The sequence below is a fragment of the Botrytis fragariae genome (genome assembly GCF_013461495.1).
Source record: "Botrytis fragariae strain BVB16 chromosome Unknown tig00000001, whole genome shotgun sequence".
In the NCBI taxonomy this organism is placed as follows: domain Eukaryota; kingdom Fungi; phylum Ascomycota; class Leotiomycetes; order Helotiales; family Sclerotiniaceae; genus Botrytis; species Botrytis fragariae.
In genome coordinates this window covers 883320-901304 of record NW_023500987.1, presented here as the reverse complement: position 1 = coordinate 901304, position 17985 = coordinate 883320, and the positions used below count along the sequence as shown (strand labels likewise).

The 17985-nt window shown below is 43.7% G+C and overlaps 8 protein-coding genes across 8 annotated transcripts; 1 reads left to right on the top strand and 7 right to left on the bottom strand.

Annotated features, from left to right (window-relative positions):
- Window positions 1-10: 10 nt before the first annotated feature.
- Window positions 11-2638, bottom strand: Bfra_000282 (putative uv-damage endonuclease protein; the record flags this gene model as incomplete). The annotated part of the gene is made up of 3 exons (XM_037330727.1): window positions 11-1357; window positions 1411-1812; window positions 1865-2638. The coding sequence occupies 3 exons, from the start codon at window positions 2636-2638 to the stop codon at window positions 11-13; spliced, it is 2523 nt and encodes an 840-aa protein (XP_037197060.1).
- Window positions 2639-3475: 837 nt separating this feature from the next.
- On the bottom strand, window positions 3476-5492 carry Bfra_000281 (putative mfs glucose protein; the record flags this gene model as incomplete). The annotated part of the gene is made up of 6 exons (XM_037330726.1): window positions 3476-3743; window positions 3838-4420; window positions 4473-4830; window positions 4887-5118; window positions 5167-5392; window positions 5444-5492. 6 exons carry the CDS (start codon window positions 5490-5492, stop codon window positions 3476-3478), a joined length of 1716 nt encoding a protein of 571 aa, XP_037197059.1.
- Window positions 5493-6856: 1364 nt separating this feature from the next.
- Window positions 6857-7939, bottom strand: Bfra_000280 (putative _thioesterase family protein; the record flags this gene model as incomplete). The annotated part of the gene is made up of 8 exons (XM_037330725.1): window positions 6857-6920; window positions 6975-7053; window positions 7106-7171; window positions 7223-7337; window positions 7396-7461; window positions 7520-7535; window positions 7811-7851; window positions 7913-7939. The coding sequence occupies 8 exons, from the start codon at window positions 7937-7939 to the stop codon at window positions 6857-6859; spliced, it is 474 nt and encodes a 157-aa protein (XP_037197058.1).
- A 305-nt stretch (window positions 7940-8244) lies between these two features.
- Bfra_000279 (putative heterokaryon incompatibility protein) lies at window positions 8245-9347 on the bottom strand (the record flags this gene model as incomplete). Its single annotated transcript, XM_037330724.1, has 2 exons — window positions 8245-8407; window positions 8485-9347. The coding sequence occupies 2 exons, from the start codon at window positions 9345-9347 to the stop codon at window positions 8245-8247; spliced, it is 1026 nt and encodes a 341-aa protein (XP_037197057.1).
- A 60-nt stretch (window positions 9348-9407) lies between these two features.
- Window positions 9408-9851, bottom strand: Bfra_000278 (putative het-domain-containing protein; the record flags this gene model as incomplete). The annotated part of the gene is made up of 1 exon (XM_037330723.1): window positions 9408-9851. One exon carries the CDS (start codon window positions 9849-9851, stop codon window positions 9408-9410), a length of 444 nt encoding a protein of 147 aa, XP_037197056.1.
- A 141-nt stretch (window positions 9852-9992) lies between these two features.
- Window positions 9993-10669, bottom strand: Bfra_000277 (uncharacterized protein; the record flags this gene model as incomplete). Its single annotated transcript, XM_037330722.1, has 2 exons — window positions 9993-10512; window positions 10557-10669. The coding sequence occupies 2 exons, from the start codon at window positions 10667-10669 to the stop codon at window positions 9993-9995; spliced, it is 633 nt and encodes a 210-aa protein (XP_037197055.1).
- A 634-nt stretch (window positions 10670-11303) lies between these two features.
- On the top strand, window positions 11304-12766 carry Bfra_000276 (putative rna polymerase ii transcription factor b subunit 2 protein; the record flags this gene model as incomplete). The annotated part of the gene is made up of 2 exons (XM_037330721.1): window positions 11304-11515; window positions 11563-12766. The coding sequence occupies 2 exons, from the start codon at window positions 11304-11306 to the stop codon at window positions 12764-12766; spliced, it is 1416 nt and encodes a 471-aa protein (XP_037197054.1).
- Window positions 12767-14581: 1815 nt separating this feature from the next.
- On the bottom strand, window positions 14582-16827 carry Bfra_000275 (uncharacterized protein; the record flags this gene model as incomplete). The annotated part of the gene is made up of 4 exons (XM_037330720.1): window positions 14582-14628; window positions 14754-15692; window positions 15764-15851; window positions 15904-16827. The coding sequence occupies 4 exons, from the start codon at window positions 16825-16827 to the stop codon at window positions 14582-14584; spliced, it is 1998 nt and encodes a 665-aa protein (XP_037197053.1).
- Between the last annotated feature and the right edge of the window lie 1158 nt (window positions 16828-17985).

Sequence of the window (17985 nt, the reverse complement as noted above, 5' to 3'; positions counted from 1 at the left end):
CATATATACACTACTCCTCATCACCATCAACCTCGACGTAACTCTTTTTCTTCGCTGCGGCTCTTCCACTTTGCCTACCCGGCTTAGCTTTTGTGGTCGGTTTCGCCATTTCATCATCAGCCGATAAATCAGGCATACTCAAATCATCATCCTCATCTTCATTCGAGACACTAGCACTAGGTGTCTGCACTTTCCTCGCATTTCTCTTCTTCGCCGGCGCTGGTGCTGGTTTCTTTTTAGCAGGCGTACTCTTTTTAGATGATCCAGGCCCCGCCGCAAACCCATTGGCTTCTGATCTCTCATCGACTTTAGATTGCGAAGTTTTGACCAATTCCACCACTTCGTACACATCATTCAAACACTCTGCCTTCGCTAATTTCTCCTTAACCCCTTCATCAAATGGCATCTTTTTCCTCTCGGTAATCTTCTTCCTTGCCTCGAAATTTGCGGGTGTAGGGTTCTTAAACATCTCATCTTCCTCTTTGGACCCTTCTGAATTTTTCTTCTTGATTTCACGCTTCTTTGGTCGTAACCATTCTTCCATGCCGACTGGCCAGTATACACGATTATCCTTTCCTCCCATGCCAACTTCTTCTTCTGGTATTATCTCTTTGCTTACTTCCTCTTCTTCTTCGACCTCATGGCCAAATTCTTCAATCTCATCTGCGATCTGCTTCTTGGTCTTCTTCTTCTTGGGCTTCTTAGGCAACACGCGATTATCATCATCTCTTTCGTAAGGAACAATATCATTGAACTTTTCATATCCCGGCAACTTGAATGTCCTCATGAGTTCAAACACAGCTTGCTCTTTGTCTTTTGCTTCGATCATCAAATCCATATCATTAGCGCAGGGTGGAAGTGTTGCAGGTCTAGGATTATGTTTCCGTCTTTGACGACCTGTAACGGCTTGAGGCGTCTGTTCGCTGTAATGCATTTTCTGTGTGATATCTTTCTTCGTCCATCCAGCTTTGATCCTAGGAAAGAGCTCCATAATGTCCTTAGTACCTTCACGAATTTGACTAGAATCGAACATTATGTTATGGTGGTGAAAATCAAGACATAGAGGAATGTTGAGCTCTTCACAGATTGGAAGGAGGTCGTGGACAGTCCATGATACATCATCGTTCTCCAGGACGAGTCGTTGTTTAATGGAAGGTGAAAGCTTGGCGTAGTTTTCACGGAAGCGATCGAGCGTGGCTGCTTTGTCGCCAAATGTACCTCCCATGTGTAAGATTAAGACCGCGTCTCTGTCGATTTGAGCTGGCAATTTTAGGAGTCGGAACATTTCATCATGATACTCAAGGTCTCGAAATGCATTTGCAATAACCTCTGGGCGGGGAGAACCTAATTGGGTGAACTGCAAATAATTTGTTAGCTTTTAGCTTCCGAGATGAATCAAACTCAACTTACTTGTCCAGGATGTGAGCTAACTCGATGTCCCAATTCAGCTACCACTTTCCCCACCTCCGCAAGAGCTTCGCTAGCGAATGGAGCAAGGCTATAGCCATGTTCGGCATGACTAGCGAATGGAAACATTTCCGAACTTAGTCTCATGAATTTGATACCATATTTATCATTCCATCGTAGCATTTTTGGTAGGTCTCGAACGTTTGCTAGGCACAATTCTTCGACATATCGTTGTCCTCGCTCGATAGAAGCTGGCTTCGATTTATCTGGTCGATTCTTCGTTGCATGCTCAGGTTGTGAAGGGTCTTTCAATGGATGCCGATGTTCGACAATAGAAGCCATACGGCAGGTCCGAGATGTAAAAACAGGAGGATCTGAGGATCTGAGGTAGGTATTCAGACATGCCTAGATTTTTATGTCAGCATCTCGAACACAGGGCTGCGACAGGAAAACTTACATATCCTAACCTTCCTTTCCATGGCAGAGGCAGGTAGTCACTATTGATAGGGGGCGGTCTTCTCGCCTCCAACTTTATAGCATCAGCATCCTCTGCCTGTCCTTCTTCGTCTCCATCAGGATCCAACCTCTTATCCCATTCGTCTTGGTCATCCTCCTTTTTTATTTTCTTCTCCGCAGCTTTCTTAGCTGCCTGTTCTGCTACAAATGCTTTTATCTCATCCGACCCTTTCTTTGCAGCAATTGAGCTTTTTGTCGGGGCTTTCTTCTGTTTCTTAGCAGGTGTGGGTACAGGAATATCATCGCCAATATCTGATAGGGGCGAATCGGTTTCCTCATTCTTGACAGGAACAGTTACACCATTGTCCTCTGCGGGAGTTATGGGTACCTCGATTTTCTTAAGATCGAACGACTCCCCAGGCTCGTCAGCATCTGGGCTTGCACGAAGTGCTGTCTTGCTATCTACAATATCCGCATTGTGCTCGGGATTGGTGTCAGGTTTGCCCCTGCGTGAAGACTGCCGCGAGGGTCTGGCAGGTGGCTTTATAGAATTAGACTGAGTTGGAGGAATAATTGGGGTTGCAGCGTCATCGGTCATTGGAGTCGCCGCAGCTGTTGATCTCTTTCGTTTGGGTGCCATTTTTAGGCCTCGGATTTGAAAATTGCTTCGACGAAAGGGGGAAATCTTGCGCGCACTTCCAATGCTAGCACTGTGAAGTGACAGGTGTTTAAGATATCTGCCGTGGCACAAGTGAAAAGAAAGGGAAGTAAACATTCAATGTTGAGGTTCAAAATTAGGAAACAATAGTTGAAAGAAAATTACCTACATCGAAAAGATACACATTCATTGGTAGCTTACCTCTGTCGCGTCTATGGAATGAATTGGATACGCCATGCGCTTAATCGATGGTTTATAGATTTTAGCTTTCTCCATGGTTGTAGGTATCTGAATCAGATATGTCGAATCGAAGCTAAACAGCCATGACGTTGACGACTTTTTCAGCTCGCGTATCACGTGATGAACAACATCCCTTGGAAAATAAACTGAACTTGATAAATATAAGGTCGAATACAGCTTGCGTATCAAAGAACTATATACCTAGCCATCATTAGATTACTTTGATTTCGTAATGTGCGTTCTGAGCTCCAATACTCTCTATCTTTTCTTGGACATAAGCTTTAAATCGAGCTCTGAATCGAGCTTTTGAATTTCTTCTTTTCTTCGAATACCTAGGTACTTATTTGTAACAGTTTATCCAATGATCGTTTACTGCTCACAGTCACAGAGCACATAGTAATCTAAATCACCACCCAAGAGATCTTAAGCTTGAGATCTTTTACCAGTATGAATTTGTATAATCACGTTTTCAATTCTTGTGTGCATGATAGTCAACTGGAAATCAATAAATTAATCAATTTCCGCGCTAGATTTACCCCAAAAATCTTGCTACAGCCCATAAATCTCGGCTAAGGTGTTAGACCTTGCTCAAGAACAGAACATCTTCTTATAGAAGATTGTATTACTAATTATCAATGATCCTTCATTAGGTGTTCGAAGAGAAGCAAATAGATGCATCCATCAGTATATGTATCGCGAAGAATAGCCACACGATTAGACCACTGTGCCACGCTCACGACCAACAGCGTCCTTCTCATCATGAAGACCATGATGTTGAACTTGTCGTACATCGGTGATACCATCACGATGACGAGAGTTCTCTAGAGCAACTACGCCGTCGTGATGATGGGTGCGCTTCTCACCAGGAACGCCTCCAACACCACCGACGGGAGCTGCAACCTTGACTGCACCTGCTTCTATATCCGCCGCCAATCTGTCTAATCTGGAGCCCTCGGGAAGTTTTTGCCATGGATGGAGACCACTGTGTTGAGATCGAAGAGTCAGTATCTCTGTTCAATAAATATTTTGAGAAAAAGTGGAAGTAGAGACCGCGTTGGAAAACAGAGAGTACATACCTATTAAAAACTTCATCCATCTCCTCGAGTGTCTTGCCTTTAGTCTCGGGAGCTGTAAGGAAAATGTGGATGAAAGCAAGTGCGTTGAATGTAGCGAAGATCATGTACATCTTCCAGTTGATATTCTTCAACAATGGTGGAACAGCAAAAGCAAGAACACAATTCCAGAACCAGTTTGCCGAAGTTGCAAGAGAAACAGCCTTTGCACGAATCTTATTTGGGAAGATTTCGGCTGGGTAAGTCCATGATGAAGGTCCCCAGGTTGTTGCAAATGCACAAACAAATAGATATGTCATAGCGACGATGGCAGATGATACACCCTTCTTGTCGTGAACAACCCATGTCAAATTCTTATTCTGTTCAGTTTGAGTCTTCGATGTGTTGTTGGGTTCACCGTAGCCTGCTTGAAGTCCACCGGCAATGAAAAGGAAGGTCATCATGAGGAAGGAACCGATGAGCATGGCTGGGCGACGTCCGAAACGATCAAGATAGATGATAGCAGGTAAAGTCAACAACACATTGAGGATGTATTGAATCGAGGCGGTAATAAGTGGGTTAGCAATGTTTGCACCTTGCATGATATCTGAAAGAACCATTAGTGATATACCCTACCACAGCCGAGAAAAAGTACTTACAAACGACGTAGTACATCATGATATTCATGCCACAGAGTTGAGACCACATCTGAATGGACATTCCTAGGATAACACGCTTGATCATACGTGGGGCCACAAGTTGCTTGTAAGAGCTGATAGCTTCTTCACGTTCGAATCGGAGTGCCTCCTCAATTTCTTGATATTCTGCGAGAACCTTTGGATGATTTACGTCACCGCCACCATGGAGGTCTGCAATAACCTTGATGGCCTCCTCCCATCTATCCTTCGAGGCCAACCATCTAGGAGATCGTGGTAAGAAGAACATACCGAAGAACAAGATAACTGCCGGAACGATTTGTATACCCCAAGGAATTCGGAAAGCAGAAGTTGGTTGGTCCTGTGGAAATATATTGATCAGTGTGCTAGCTCCTACAATAGTGATAACGTACTTACTGGGTTTTTCGCACCACCTCCAATTGTCGAAGCACCGTATTGGATGAAGTACTGAATAAGAATACCCCATGTAATTGCCCATTGTTGGAGAGAGACAACTCGGCCTCTGATTTCCTTTGGAGCAATCTCTGATTGATAGACGGGACAGATCGCGGAAGCAATACCAACACAGACACCAGCAATAACTCGACCGACAACCAGCATAGCTACATTGATTGAAGCACACTGGATACTAAGGAAAGCATTAGTTTTGTTCGAATAATTGGAGGTCAAAAATTACATTGAGCCAATGATCCAAAAAATGGACGCAATTTGAATGCTAGCTCGTCTAGACCATCTATCGGCAATGAAAGAGGAAGCTAAAGCACCGATGAGAGATCCAGCGGGCATGGCACAGGTGATTCCACCTTGACCGTAAGATTGAGGATTGTGAAAGTATCTGACGTATGCTTGAGTTCCAAGAACACCAGACATACTCGAGATATCGAAGCCGAAAAGTCCACCGCCTATATATGTTACTCACTGGTATTGTATTGGATTAGAGGATCATTACTTACCTATTGCGGCGAAGGCGCAGATAACGTAGACATTAGTAGTGTACCACATTATGATTGAGTGAACGACTCCTCGATGATATCAGTTCTGAAAGTACGAAAGTGCAAAGAATGTCAAACAGGAGAAGGTATGTTCAGGTTATTGTTAGTTGTAAGTTGGATCGTTGAATCTAGACTGTTGAAAACTTAAGTAGCAATGAGCCGAGATACCTACGGTGGGGCAGTAATATGTTTTCATTAATCAGTCCACTGCCGTATTCACCGAATAATCTGCTTTTATACACGTGCTGTGTCAAATTCTCAAGTTTGATGTTGGGGTAATTTGGTGAATGAGAGACCCATGCTCCTAGAAAAATCGATAATTCGCTGAAAGACGCCACTAAAGCGTGAGTAGAGTTGATTCGCTCTAATTGTGAAACGGTTCAAGGCGAGGCGCATGATCTATCTGCATTCACCCATAATCCGAGAGATTCAAAAACATTCATAGGTCCCTTTAGTAGAATCTGGGGTAAATTATCCGTCGAAGGATTAAATCCCCGTAGCCTTGCAGTACTTGCTTGGCATGTTCACCTCTGCATAAACACGAACTATCTAAATACACAATACATCTTATGCGAGTCGTATAGCAAAGTTGCTCTAAAGGGTTCAATTTTGGAAGTCGTGGGTGGGACGACTCAAAGCATTAAACGCCCACGCCATGCTTTCCAGATCGAGCCTATAGCAAATCAGACGATTAGTCAAACAAACCAATTGCTTCACTCAGACTCTTTTCTAGTCACTACTTACTTTTTCAAACGCCGAAGACGCACCGTTGCGGCTTAAGCCACTGTTGAATACTGCCAACAGAAACGCGGGCTACAGATATCCAGGGGTATCAAAATGTCGATGGCACAAGTGAATGTGCTATTTCGAGCACGCTCCAAGAAGCATTGTTTATCCAATAATTGATCAGATCACACGTGGTGTGATATTCTATTTAATGCTTGTCCCAGTCCTCATGACCCATGAAGAACCCGCCAACTTGTTACGAGGCTTGGCTTGGCACTAAATGTTGTTGCGGGGTTAACAATAAATGGTACATATCAGGACTTTTTTGATTTGCTATTGGCCAATCAATCACAGTACATTCACCTAGTATCGAAATAACTTAGCAGAAACAGCGAATCGTCTATCAACGAATTGCATACACCGACTAGCTGGAGTCTGGAGAAAGCCACAATTACATACAAATTCCCGATGTCCTATTTTGTCTAGCGATCCGAATCTTTTTGTAACCGAATGCTCGGGTCAAGATCGAGATATGTTCTGCCTATGAAAGACACTTGCCAAAATTGCCTAAACTTGACCCCGAGATGGCTTCAAAAGCTAGAATTAATAAGCCACGTCGTACACATAAGGATGAAGCACGTGGGCATTTTAAGGACGAGGTGATAGTTCCTCAACTATGTTCTTGGGTTCTTTCCACGCGAGCGCAACGTATCTATCATGAACCTATTTAGCTTGTGAATCTGGAAGACTGAAGGTGACGACTGACTTTGTATGGCTTCCACGTGCTGCTACTTCGCCCTTGCTATTTGTAAACTGGATAGAAGTATACGCTAAGGTCTTTCCGACTAGTCTTATGTTAGAGACATGATATCCAAAAAATGATGAGACAATACTTACATTTATCGCAAGTCACCACCGCTTTCAGCACATCTCCAACCTTACCGCCAGAGTTGAGGTATGTAACTTCAGTTGAGTTAGATACATGAAATCGCAATTGGGTCGCATAAAGTTTACCATTCAAATCAGTAGAAACACCCGTGGCATAAAGACCTCTCGAGGCAACAGCTAGTGAGCCACCTAGGTCCACCATGCTGGCAATCGTGCCTCCATGAATAATGTTCAAACGGTTCTAAAACACAAGACAATTGAACGAGTTGCTCATATAGGATTTAGAATTTTTTCCTTACAGTATGCTCCTTCTTGATATCAAGCTCAAAGTTTACACGTCCTGGCTCGGCTCCTGTGACTCGAAGCTTTTCAAAGTCAATGGAAATACTTCACAGTAAAACACACAACAAATGCTCTTCCTACATTTTCACCAAAGAGTCTGTAGTCAAAATGTCAGTTGATTGTTTTACAAAAACAGTTGCTGTCATAATAGCCATGAAAAATGTTCCGGATTGAACTAGTACAGAGGAGGTATGCTATTACACGACCTAAGAGCCCCCGAGGGCCCAATGAACAGCAACATATAACGACTAAATTGATTTCAGATACTTGCTGAAAGTCCCATGCTTGAAAGAAATGCCGACTAAACACTTGCGACGACAGACCGGAGCTGTATTTTACAAAATGACACCCCAAATACATGGAAAACAGTACCTTGGCTCAAGTCCTGATGATTCTTGAAAAGACTTCAGAACCTATTGAGTGAAGGTAATGATGTCAGCATTGGCATATTTTGGTGGCCTATCGACAACTCACTGATCTCACGAATCTTAGAGCAGCCATGTTGTAGAAGTAATGGTATGGTGAAGCTGGATAGATTGTCGATATAAGAATGTGCTGTAGTTGCAAAAAAGTCGGTAATTCTGCATGAGGACACCGCGATTGGCTGAGCAGGGAATAATACCCTTGCCTGATTCTCAGGCCGTAGTAAGGCCGCCCGCTGTTTGAAGTTACTTGGGCCGCATCCGCCGGTAACGAACATTATATAGGTATGAATCAACCTTAATGAGATAGATTTGTAGATACGAGTTAGTCTACGGGTGTTATCAAGCATCAAATCAATCAAATCAATTGAGAATTTCTATATCTCAACACATGCGATCAGGCGCTTTTACCAACAATGCATGTTTGCCTGAATTCGGCATCACCGATGCTGTTTGAAGTCTCATTATGACTCTCGATACTGGTGGATATGGCACCGTGAAAGGTGTGCGGTTATGTTTGTGGTCGGGATCGTGGTCGTGGTCGTGGCTGTGGTAGCTGTGGTAGTTCTACCAACTACAACTACTAAGTCCCCCTTCCTCATACTTGTTCCACCAAATACGTACCGTCCCTCACTATCTCTCGAAACCGCCAACGGTAAAAACCCAAACCCATCCCTATATTGGCTCAACCACAAATTTTCCTTCTTCAACTCACTCTGTCTGTCACACGTCTTATCGGAATACTCTCCATTTTTTTGTGTTATTCCAACCAGCCCTTCAATCTCACCAAGAACATGTCCATGCACCACCAATCTACTACCTTTATCAATTAAGAGTTTATTCATATTTTGAGGAAATGTTGAAGACTCTAAATTCCATTGCATACTTTTTGGCTCACCTGGTCCCGGCAACGGGGATGAAAAATCCGGAACCCAAGACGGCCAATCTGTGTCTTTTGTAGAATACGCATGCGCATTATTCATTCTCAGAGCCCCTAAATCTCCATCTTCTTTTAGGATGTACCGCGCAGTGTCGGTACACAGGTTCCTCAACGACTGCCTGTGATCAAATCGTGGAAGCCGTTGTGTTGGTCGTTTCCTACTCCAAGATGTCCAAAAAGGAACTTTATACATAATGCTGGAGTCTATTGTCATTCCCAAAACACAATACACCTGATCCATTGGCAACGTGGACTTTTTCCCTCGAAACCTAGCTAGAAGCTCTCCTAAATTGAGTCCATTCTGCCCTGCGAATTTGAACTCACGATTGGTGCCAGGAATGACACATATTGACTTCAAAGCAGTCCGGTATGTCTGCATGGCCAAGCTTAGCTGACGGATACGCGATAGGACGTCCGGTTCAATAAGGTACTGGGCAGGAATACGATTGTCAATCTGGAGAAAGTTGTGAACGATGGAAACAAGATCGAGAATATTCGTTACATCATGATGGTCTACAAGAATTTTCCGATTGGAAGATAACACCATTTCTTGGATTATCCAGGATCGCGTAAAATATGGTCGAGCGAGTATGTTCTGTATTGCTTTTCAACCAGAGGCATATTCCGGCCCATTGTGCCGGTCGCAGTGGGCCCACTCCTGCAGCCACGTTTGAGAATCAGTCAAAGGTTCCTTTTTGGCTATTGACTGGGCCTTCCATTGCACTTCTCTCTTTTTCATACTGAAGTGAGAGATAATCTCAGCTGCAGCATGTAGATCGACTGATTCTTCGTCTTCACCAAGCCAGACGAGTACACGAGTAGCATTGATATAGATTAGAGGCATGATACGTAGTTGCTCATCTTTTTCAAATCGATCATTCTGATCAGGGCAGCTGGCATCAATCCACAATGAGGAGGGGTTGGAATTATCACGAAGGACGAGAAGTGCAAAGTGGAGGTCAGGTGTGGTACTGAAAGGTTGGCCATTCAATTTTATTGGCCTGCTGTATTCATTAGTTGAGACTGCCGTTGTGATTCCATCTTTTGCCATTTTCCAAAAAGTATGAATGAATGATACCATATCTACATTACAACCCTTGAAAACATGTACAGCCCATCCTCACACACTTGAATATCTAAGCATTGTGTATATCTTCAAGTGTTTCCAATTTTGAAATAAGAAATTCTTGATTTATTGTAAACTTTTGTATTCTGTACATATTTCTACAAGGTACCAGCCATTCGACTCATTGGCACCATTTAGCACTTGCCAAGCACTATGCCAACTCCGAGTAGATGGATACACAACCAGGAAATGCAAATGATAAACAAAATGACCAAAAAATGACATACACGGTATCCTTCTTATACATTCGCCCCATGTATATGACAGAACTTCATACGTAGGCACATTTGGGAAGAACGGAGGAAGATCCCCATAGATTGTCACTGAGTGAAATTTGACATGATTCATTTCCAATTCAATCGGATCATCCGCATTTCCAGCCTTGATACTAACTAATAGAATGTACCCTTTGCGCAGAATTCGATACTGACACGATTCCGATGAATGTTTTGATTTGTAGGTAACATTCTTAACGTATATGGATTTGAGGTGATCAACTAGAATCCAATCTATCGTCTCAGACGCAACTGTAAGGCATAGCATAGAGACAACCAGGGAACTGTAATAGCCTATTTTAAATCGTGCCCTAGATAGAAAAGAAGAAGGAGATTTTGTGTGAGCTTGTCGAACAAGAATCTGGAGGTGAGTTTTGTTTTGACAGGGGAAAGTGAAGCTAGGCCGGGGGTAGCTTGAAAATTGAAAGGTACTCCTCTATACTTCCCTAGGGCAGAGGCAGAACGCATTTTGTTGGGATCCTTTCATTCCGAAACTTCCTGGAGGAAGTGTAACTTGTCTCTAGAATTTCTCTCAGTGTCAGCAACGAAGGAAAGTACATGATGTGATCACGTGAGAGACTCGCTACAATGCGCTATAGATTGATACCAGCAAAAGACAGTGTATAGAGGTTTTGGTAGACGGTGTGAGTATATTCTAACTGATATTTGAGCTGAAAACCAAGGACAAAAGAAACGAAAGAAGAGTTCATGCACTTTAAGTGCCCGTCCTCTTCAGCCTCTTTATCGCGTGGGTTTGACCCCCCCGCAGAGCGCAGGGCATGTCTATTCGTTGCGAGATTGATGGGGCACTGGAGAATTGAAGCTTGGAGCTTGCAAATTGAACAAGAATGTCATTGTACAATGTGAGGAAGACGCTGAAAGCAGAGTGGAAGTTACGCACATCTATCTAGTAGGTAGTGAATATACAGAAGTAGTGCTTCACCGTAATTCGTTCGCTGGAAAAGATAAGGTTATGGTCCAAGCTCAAAATTCTCCATCATCAGGCTACTTATTACCTGCAAGGCTGTAGAGCTTCCCGAATTTCCTACCAGCAATGCCGAATTCATAATATCTGCGGATAATAGACAATCACCATTTCAATATGTCTGTCTCAACTCTTGCTTCATTCGAGTACCTGGAGAGATTGCCAGGTACAACTTTCAGGCGATTGTATCAGCAACCTTCTACCTCTTTGGCCATTTTCAGGCGCATGCTGCCTCATCTTGCCAAAACCTTTGTGATGGCACTACTCTATATGCCTAAGCCTTTGCCCCTCACAGCTCTGGATCAATGGGTACAACCTAAGAGCAAGAAGTATGTATCCTGACTTGAAATGGATGCCATATGCTAAAATGTCCTAGGCAGAAAGATCAAGCCCTATCCTTACTATCGCGGCTGCATATTGTCGACATCACTGCGCTGAGCCGAGAAGATCCTCAAACTGTAGCTTTGACTAAGAATTTTGGAGCCTCTCTACGACTGGCACTTACGGGTGGAGGAAATCATCAATCTTTCGGAGTTCCTTCGTCTGAACATATTGCGCCACATGTTGATATTGATTTCTTGGATACACATGCTCGGATACAGTGGGAAGGAATTCTACATTATATGGTCAACACTGTTACATCCGGGTCAGGAAGAGATGGGAATGGGCCTGCAAATTCAGTGAAGGCACTACTTGATGCAGGAAAATTGGTTACAAGAGGTCGAAGTATCGGTATTACTCAAGCTGGATTCTCATTTCTATTGCAAGAAGCCAATGCGCAAGTCTGGACTCTGCTCCTTCTATGGATTGAAAATGCTGAAAGCATGGGAATGGATTCCGTCGATGTACTTTCTTTTCTCTTCATGCTAGGCTCCCTCGAACTCGGACGTGCATACAGCACTAAGACTCTCACAGACGCCCAACAAGGGATGCTGGCTAATCTCATCGACTTGGGGTTAATCTACCTCCCCCCTTCAGCCCCTACTCAATTCTTTCCAACACGTCTAGCCACAACTCTCACCTCTGATGCCAGTGCACTCCGCACTGTGGCTGCAGGATTTGATGCCGCCTCCAAATCTGCCGCCAGCCAAAAGGGTTTCATAATAATTGAGACTAACTACCGCCTATACGCTTATACAAATTCTCCCCTCCAAATTGCTGTCCTTTCACTCTTCACCAAACTCAACACTCGTTATCCCAACATGGTCAGTGGCCGCGTTTCTCGCGATTCTATCCGTACCGCCATAGCTCATGGTATTACATCCGACCAAATAATTACCTACCTATCCACGCATGCGCATCCTCAACTCGTCAAAGCTTCCTCCGCGTCCCATGGAGGACCTGTACTACCACCCACAGTCGTTGATCAAATCCGTCTCTGGCAATTAGAAAACGAGAGAATGAAAGCCGTACCGGGATTTTTGATGAAAGATTTTGAGACCCAGAAGGAATATGAAGGGTGTGCGAAATATGCTGAGGAGGTGGGAGTGTTGGTTTGGAAGAGTGACGCGAAGAGAATGTTCTTTGTCACGAGGGTGGAGCAGTTAAGAGATTACTTCAAAGCGAAGAAAATAAGATAGGGATAGGGATAGGGAAGAGAGAGGAGGAAATCTTGAGTGTTGCGCTATTCATTCACATCAACAGTACTATTGCGTGCTAATGGATAACTGCTCGTTATCAACCACGCAGCTTGATGGGATACACACAAAGACGACAGACTGGATCAGAGATGACGCACTTTAGCAAGGACGGCGCACTCCAATATTTCAAATTTCAATAGAAAACAAAAATTGGCCAATAGGGAAGGAAATCACGATGGATCAGGATGGGATTGGAAATGGTGCATAGCGAGGCGTTTAAGGTGTTTAAATAAAGTTTTATGATTTCGGGGGATTTATATATATTGTAGATGCCAAGAAAAGTAGATAGCATCCCTACTCGCGGTATTCACAATCTTAGCATTCCGGATCTTCCAAAAGACCGCAATACTCGACTTTCCAAACTGAGATATTCACACGATTCATGATGGATGCACGGGCAGTTCAAATCACATTGTAGTAATAATATGTCATTTCATTTCATCTCTTTCCTTTTCCTCCCTCCGAGGAGAAAGTAGACTCCTAGAGATTGTCGTCCGGATGATATCAATTCGTTTCATTTCATTTCGTTACCTGCATGCGTGAATATCAAAAAGAGTGAACAGGATAAGAGAAAGAGAAAGAGAAAGAGAAAGAGAAAGAGAAAGAGAAAGAGAAAGAGAAAGAGAAAGAGAAAGAGAAAGAGAAAGAGAAAGAGAAAGAGAAAGAGAAAGAGAAAGAGAAAGAGAAAGAGAAAGAGAAAGAGCAATCGAGACCGTCTCAAACAAGCTCAACGTCTCGGATAATTTCCATGCATCTACCTACCTAGTATTTTTCAAGGCTCTGCTGGTCGGTAGGGAAAGCTGAAGGGATTTGTTCTGGGCTGATTATTTCTTTTTTTCTTTCAATTTTGGGTTACTCGATTCCGTCTTAGCATAGCATAGCATAGCATACCTAGGTAGATAGGTAGATAGGGTATCTTAACAACTCCTTACATATACCTACCTACCTACCCACCCAGCACACATAAACCATGCACCCATCAGATATCCAAGCAAACTCCTGCCACATCTCCTACAATCCCCTCATCCTCACACCAACTCATCACAACCACACATAACAAGCCAAGCATTCAAACCATCAATTTCATAATTGTAATATTGTATCCTATCTCCCTATGTCTAGCTCAAATATCCCTCCCTCACTTTCCATCCATCCGTTCATCTATTCGACAATCAGGTAGGATGTCATCACAGCTTGCCCAGCTACCCACCCACCCACCTACCCATCCATCTATCCCCATCCACCTATCCATTACCAATCCAAATTACCAAAGAAAGGCAAAAAAAATAAAGTATTTCGTAACTTCATTAAAACGTGCAAAATGCATACGTATTTAGCACCGAAAGGAAAAGAAAAAAGCAGGAGAAAGAGAAGAGAGGAAGAAAGTGCAAAAGCTGTACGTATCGGTAGGTATCCTAACTAATGTATCTTCCAACTAAAAAAGAAGACCAAGAGAAACAAAACGTAAACTCGCAGCTATAAATATCATCATCGTATGAACCATCTCCATATCCAATATCCCTCCCATGAATCCCTCCATGTCAGATACAGTCTAGATAGCCTTGCCTTGAAAAGAGTTCAAAGAGTAAATTAAGAAAAAGTACAATTTCTGCCTGCATGAAATTAACGAGCTCCGTCCAACCAGCCATAAGATACTATGTGTCCAACGCCATTCATTAATCTATCTCGACTCAATAAAGCTCGAAATGCGTGATAGATATAAAGCAAAGGTATTTATTATCAAAAGGGTAGAAATTAAGTCAGGGTAGCCAACATGGCTCTAACCAATTTTGGTGGAGGAGCTGTGAAGAATAAGTGGGTTAGCTCTCATTCACAAAAACCACCCATTCCGATCTCAAGTGACCCACCTCATTCAGGCAAGACACCTAACGATAGGCATGTTTAGGAACACTGATGCTCATCCTACCTTTTCGGTCCTTTTCGATCCTAACACCTCCCTCAGGCTCCACGATTCTTTCCCTTCTCACAACGGTCACATCTCTACCATCATGGATTTCCTCTTCATAAAGTACCAACTGGCTGTCGCTATGTCGGGCTCCTGAACGACGAAGACGCTCCGCGCGGCGCAACTCTCGGTTCGCCCGTCGATCCGCTTTAAGGGCTTCCTTCTCGGCCTCGAGAGCTTTAATCTCAGCTCGAATCGAGCGTTCATCCTTGCGGTGACTATGAGAGTGTGACAAAGTCATTGCACCGATAGGCTCTGTGCGCTCAATAATTTCCCGCTTTTCGTAAAAGACGCTCTCTTCGTCTCGCGATCTAGGGCGTCCTTCCAATATGACGGGGTCATTATGGTGGTGAGTGTGGTGGCTATGGTGACTATGATGAGAGTATGTGCTACGTGCTGGAGATGGAGAACGTTCGACGATCTTGGTGGATTCGTGGATCTCAATATGTTGTTGAGGTGGCGGTGGTGGTGCATATATGACTGGTTGAGGTGGCGGCGCATATACAACTGATGCGGGAGGTGGTGCCCATTGAGCTGGAGTTGGGGGTGGATGTGCATAGTGAACTGACTCTGGCGGAGGAGGTGGATAGTGAACTGACTCTGGCGGAGGCGGATAGTGAACTGACTCTGGAGGAGGTGGATAGTGCACGGATGGAGGAGGTGGAGGAGCATGGTGTACAACCGATGGAGGGGGCGGAGGTACATGGTGGACAACTGACGGAGGAGGTGGAGGTGCGTGATGCACTACTGGTGGTGGAGGTGGTGGAATAGTGAAGACCTCTGTACGTTCTTCAATCACTGTTCCTGCTTCTGATCGACCACCTGACATTTCGAGTTCTGGAGCAATGAGGTATGTTGTTAGAGTTGTCTCTACCTCTTTTGTCTCTTTGACTTTGACTTCTTTGGAAGCATGGGGTTAGGGGGCATTTTGATGCGGTGATGAGGGATGAATGAAAGACAGAGATACTCACTCTCAGCTGATTTATATTCCTCACTCAACTTGATAACCTCATCAATATTTTCTCTCCCAAGTGCCTTTTGAATGATGATTGTGTCACCCTGTAAATGTCAACACGATTTGACCAATGAATTAAAATTTAACATGACTGACCTCTTCTTCGAAAGGATAATCCAGATCGATGATAGCTTTCTTGCTGACCAACCTAGCTGGCATTCTTGTCTTTCCCTTCTTAGGGAATTCACTCCTTACTGATATCGTAGTACCACTATCAGATGAGCTAACACTCTCGCTTCTAACGCTTCTTGTGGCAGTCGAACGACTCTCCTTGCTATGACTTCTGTGACTTCTTCTTTCATGGCTACCTCTTCTCTCGTGACTTCTTCTTCTTCGTCTGACGATTTCTCTTTCTCTAATTCTTTCGGGATAAGCTCTGAAGTCTTCATCACCATAGAAGTCGGGTTCTGCGACCTTGATTTCATCGTAATCTCTCTCGGCATATCTTCTAGGTGGAGGTAGTCCTCTAGCTCTTGGTAGTGGAACGGGTGTCAAAGGTGGTGGCCTAACATCTGGGCGTCTGGCAGGTGGACCATATTCATCCCTTAGCCTCTCGGCTTCTCTCTCATACCTAACCAGCGGCTTGCGGTCAAATGTATCAAGAGAACTCTGTCTTCTCAAAAATGCGGGTCTGCCACCAGCTCTTCGAGGAGGTGGTGGAGATTCATCCCTTTCCCTCTCTCGCTCTCTTTCCAATGTAATAGTTGTAGATCTTTGTCGTCCTGGTTCTGGTTCACGTTGAAGCCTGGGCGAATCGTAATAATCTCGTTCGTCATAATGTTCTCGCTCTTCTTCGTATCCTCGTGGGCCTCGACGTTCGTAAACATCATCATAAGATCGTTCTCGTGTATGGCCGCCTGTAGCTCTGAGAAATCGGGAATCTCGTTCTTCTCGATCGGGTGCGAAACGGACTCGGTCGCGCTCCGAGGCGAACCGCTCACTGTCCCAACGGTTCCCCCCACCGCCACGGCTGCTTAGGGTTTCCGAAGAATTTCGATAAGGGTCACCCATTCTAGACATGATTTCTCGAATTTAAGTTCGAAAAGATCAAAATGAATGGCGTGAAAATTGGATTTAGATTGTTGAAAGGGTTGAAGAGTTCGAGAAGTTGTTGTTCAGCTGAGGGATGTCTTATGCGAAACAACTCAGATGGTTGCGATGGTAAACTCGTACCCCGCTTAAGTGATCAAAAACGTGGTGGGTGTATGGTAAACCCAACCCAACAAGTATCAATCAATCACAATCAACCCAAAAGACGTTGGTTTCCGAGATGAGTAGTATAAAATTTTCACGATATGAAAATAAGGAGGCTGGAATATAATTATTATGTTAAGGTTCGAGAACTTATCATTAAAGTTCTTTTTGGAAAAAAAAAAGGAGACGGTGGATAAATCTTTCGAGGATGTGGAATTCTGAATTTTGACTTTTGGGGGAGAATTTGGAGGTTGGAATCGAAAGATTATGAGCAAAGCGTGCAAAGCGGTGCAAAGTTAACACAAACAGGTTAAAGTGACGAAAATATTCAAGGATTCAAGGATTTTGTAACTTCAAGGATTCAAGGATTCACTCGTGGTTTACAGAATGTTGACTTCGTATTAAGCAATATCATTGGGTTGATGATATCTGGTATGTACCGATGCACCTTTGCTGCCCAAGGAGATCATTACACGTGAAAGGATTCTGAATGGATAGAAAGATCCTCTCTCTCCCCCCCTAGCCCTAGTAGGTGTATGTACTTCGTATGTGGATGTATGTGGATGTATGTGGGTGGATGTATGTTGATGGAGTATAAACTTTCCCCGAGTAACTGTATAGGTGTGCTTCGTTGTCTTGCGTTTGATCTATTGATTTACAGTGGTCAAGTATGTATGTATGTGTGTATGTATGTACATTGTCTGGAACAGTATCGAATTGTGTAGTATTGGCGGCCTTTCTGGTCTATGCAACATCTAATTTGATTATGCCTCGAATACGATGGACGATGTGTATATTTGTACCTAGTATATATCCACTGGGTAGATACTAGACACACCTATCTCGTGTTCCTCCGTATATCCTCTCTCTTCCCCTTTGCATGGAATTTTTATCTTTATCTTTATTGTCATTCTCATTCTCATTCTCATTCTCATTCTCATTCTCATTTGCATTTGCATTGTTCGCCGGCAGTGATCAGAGAAT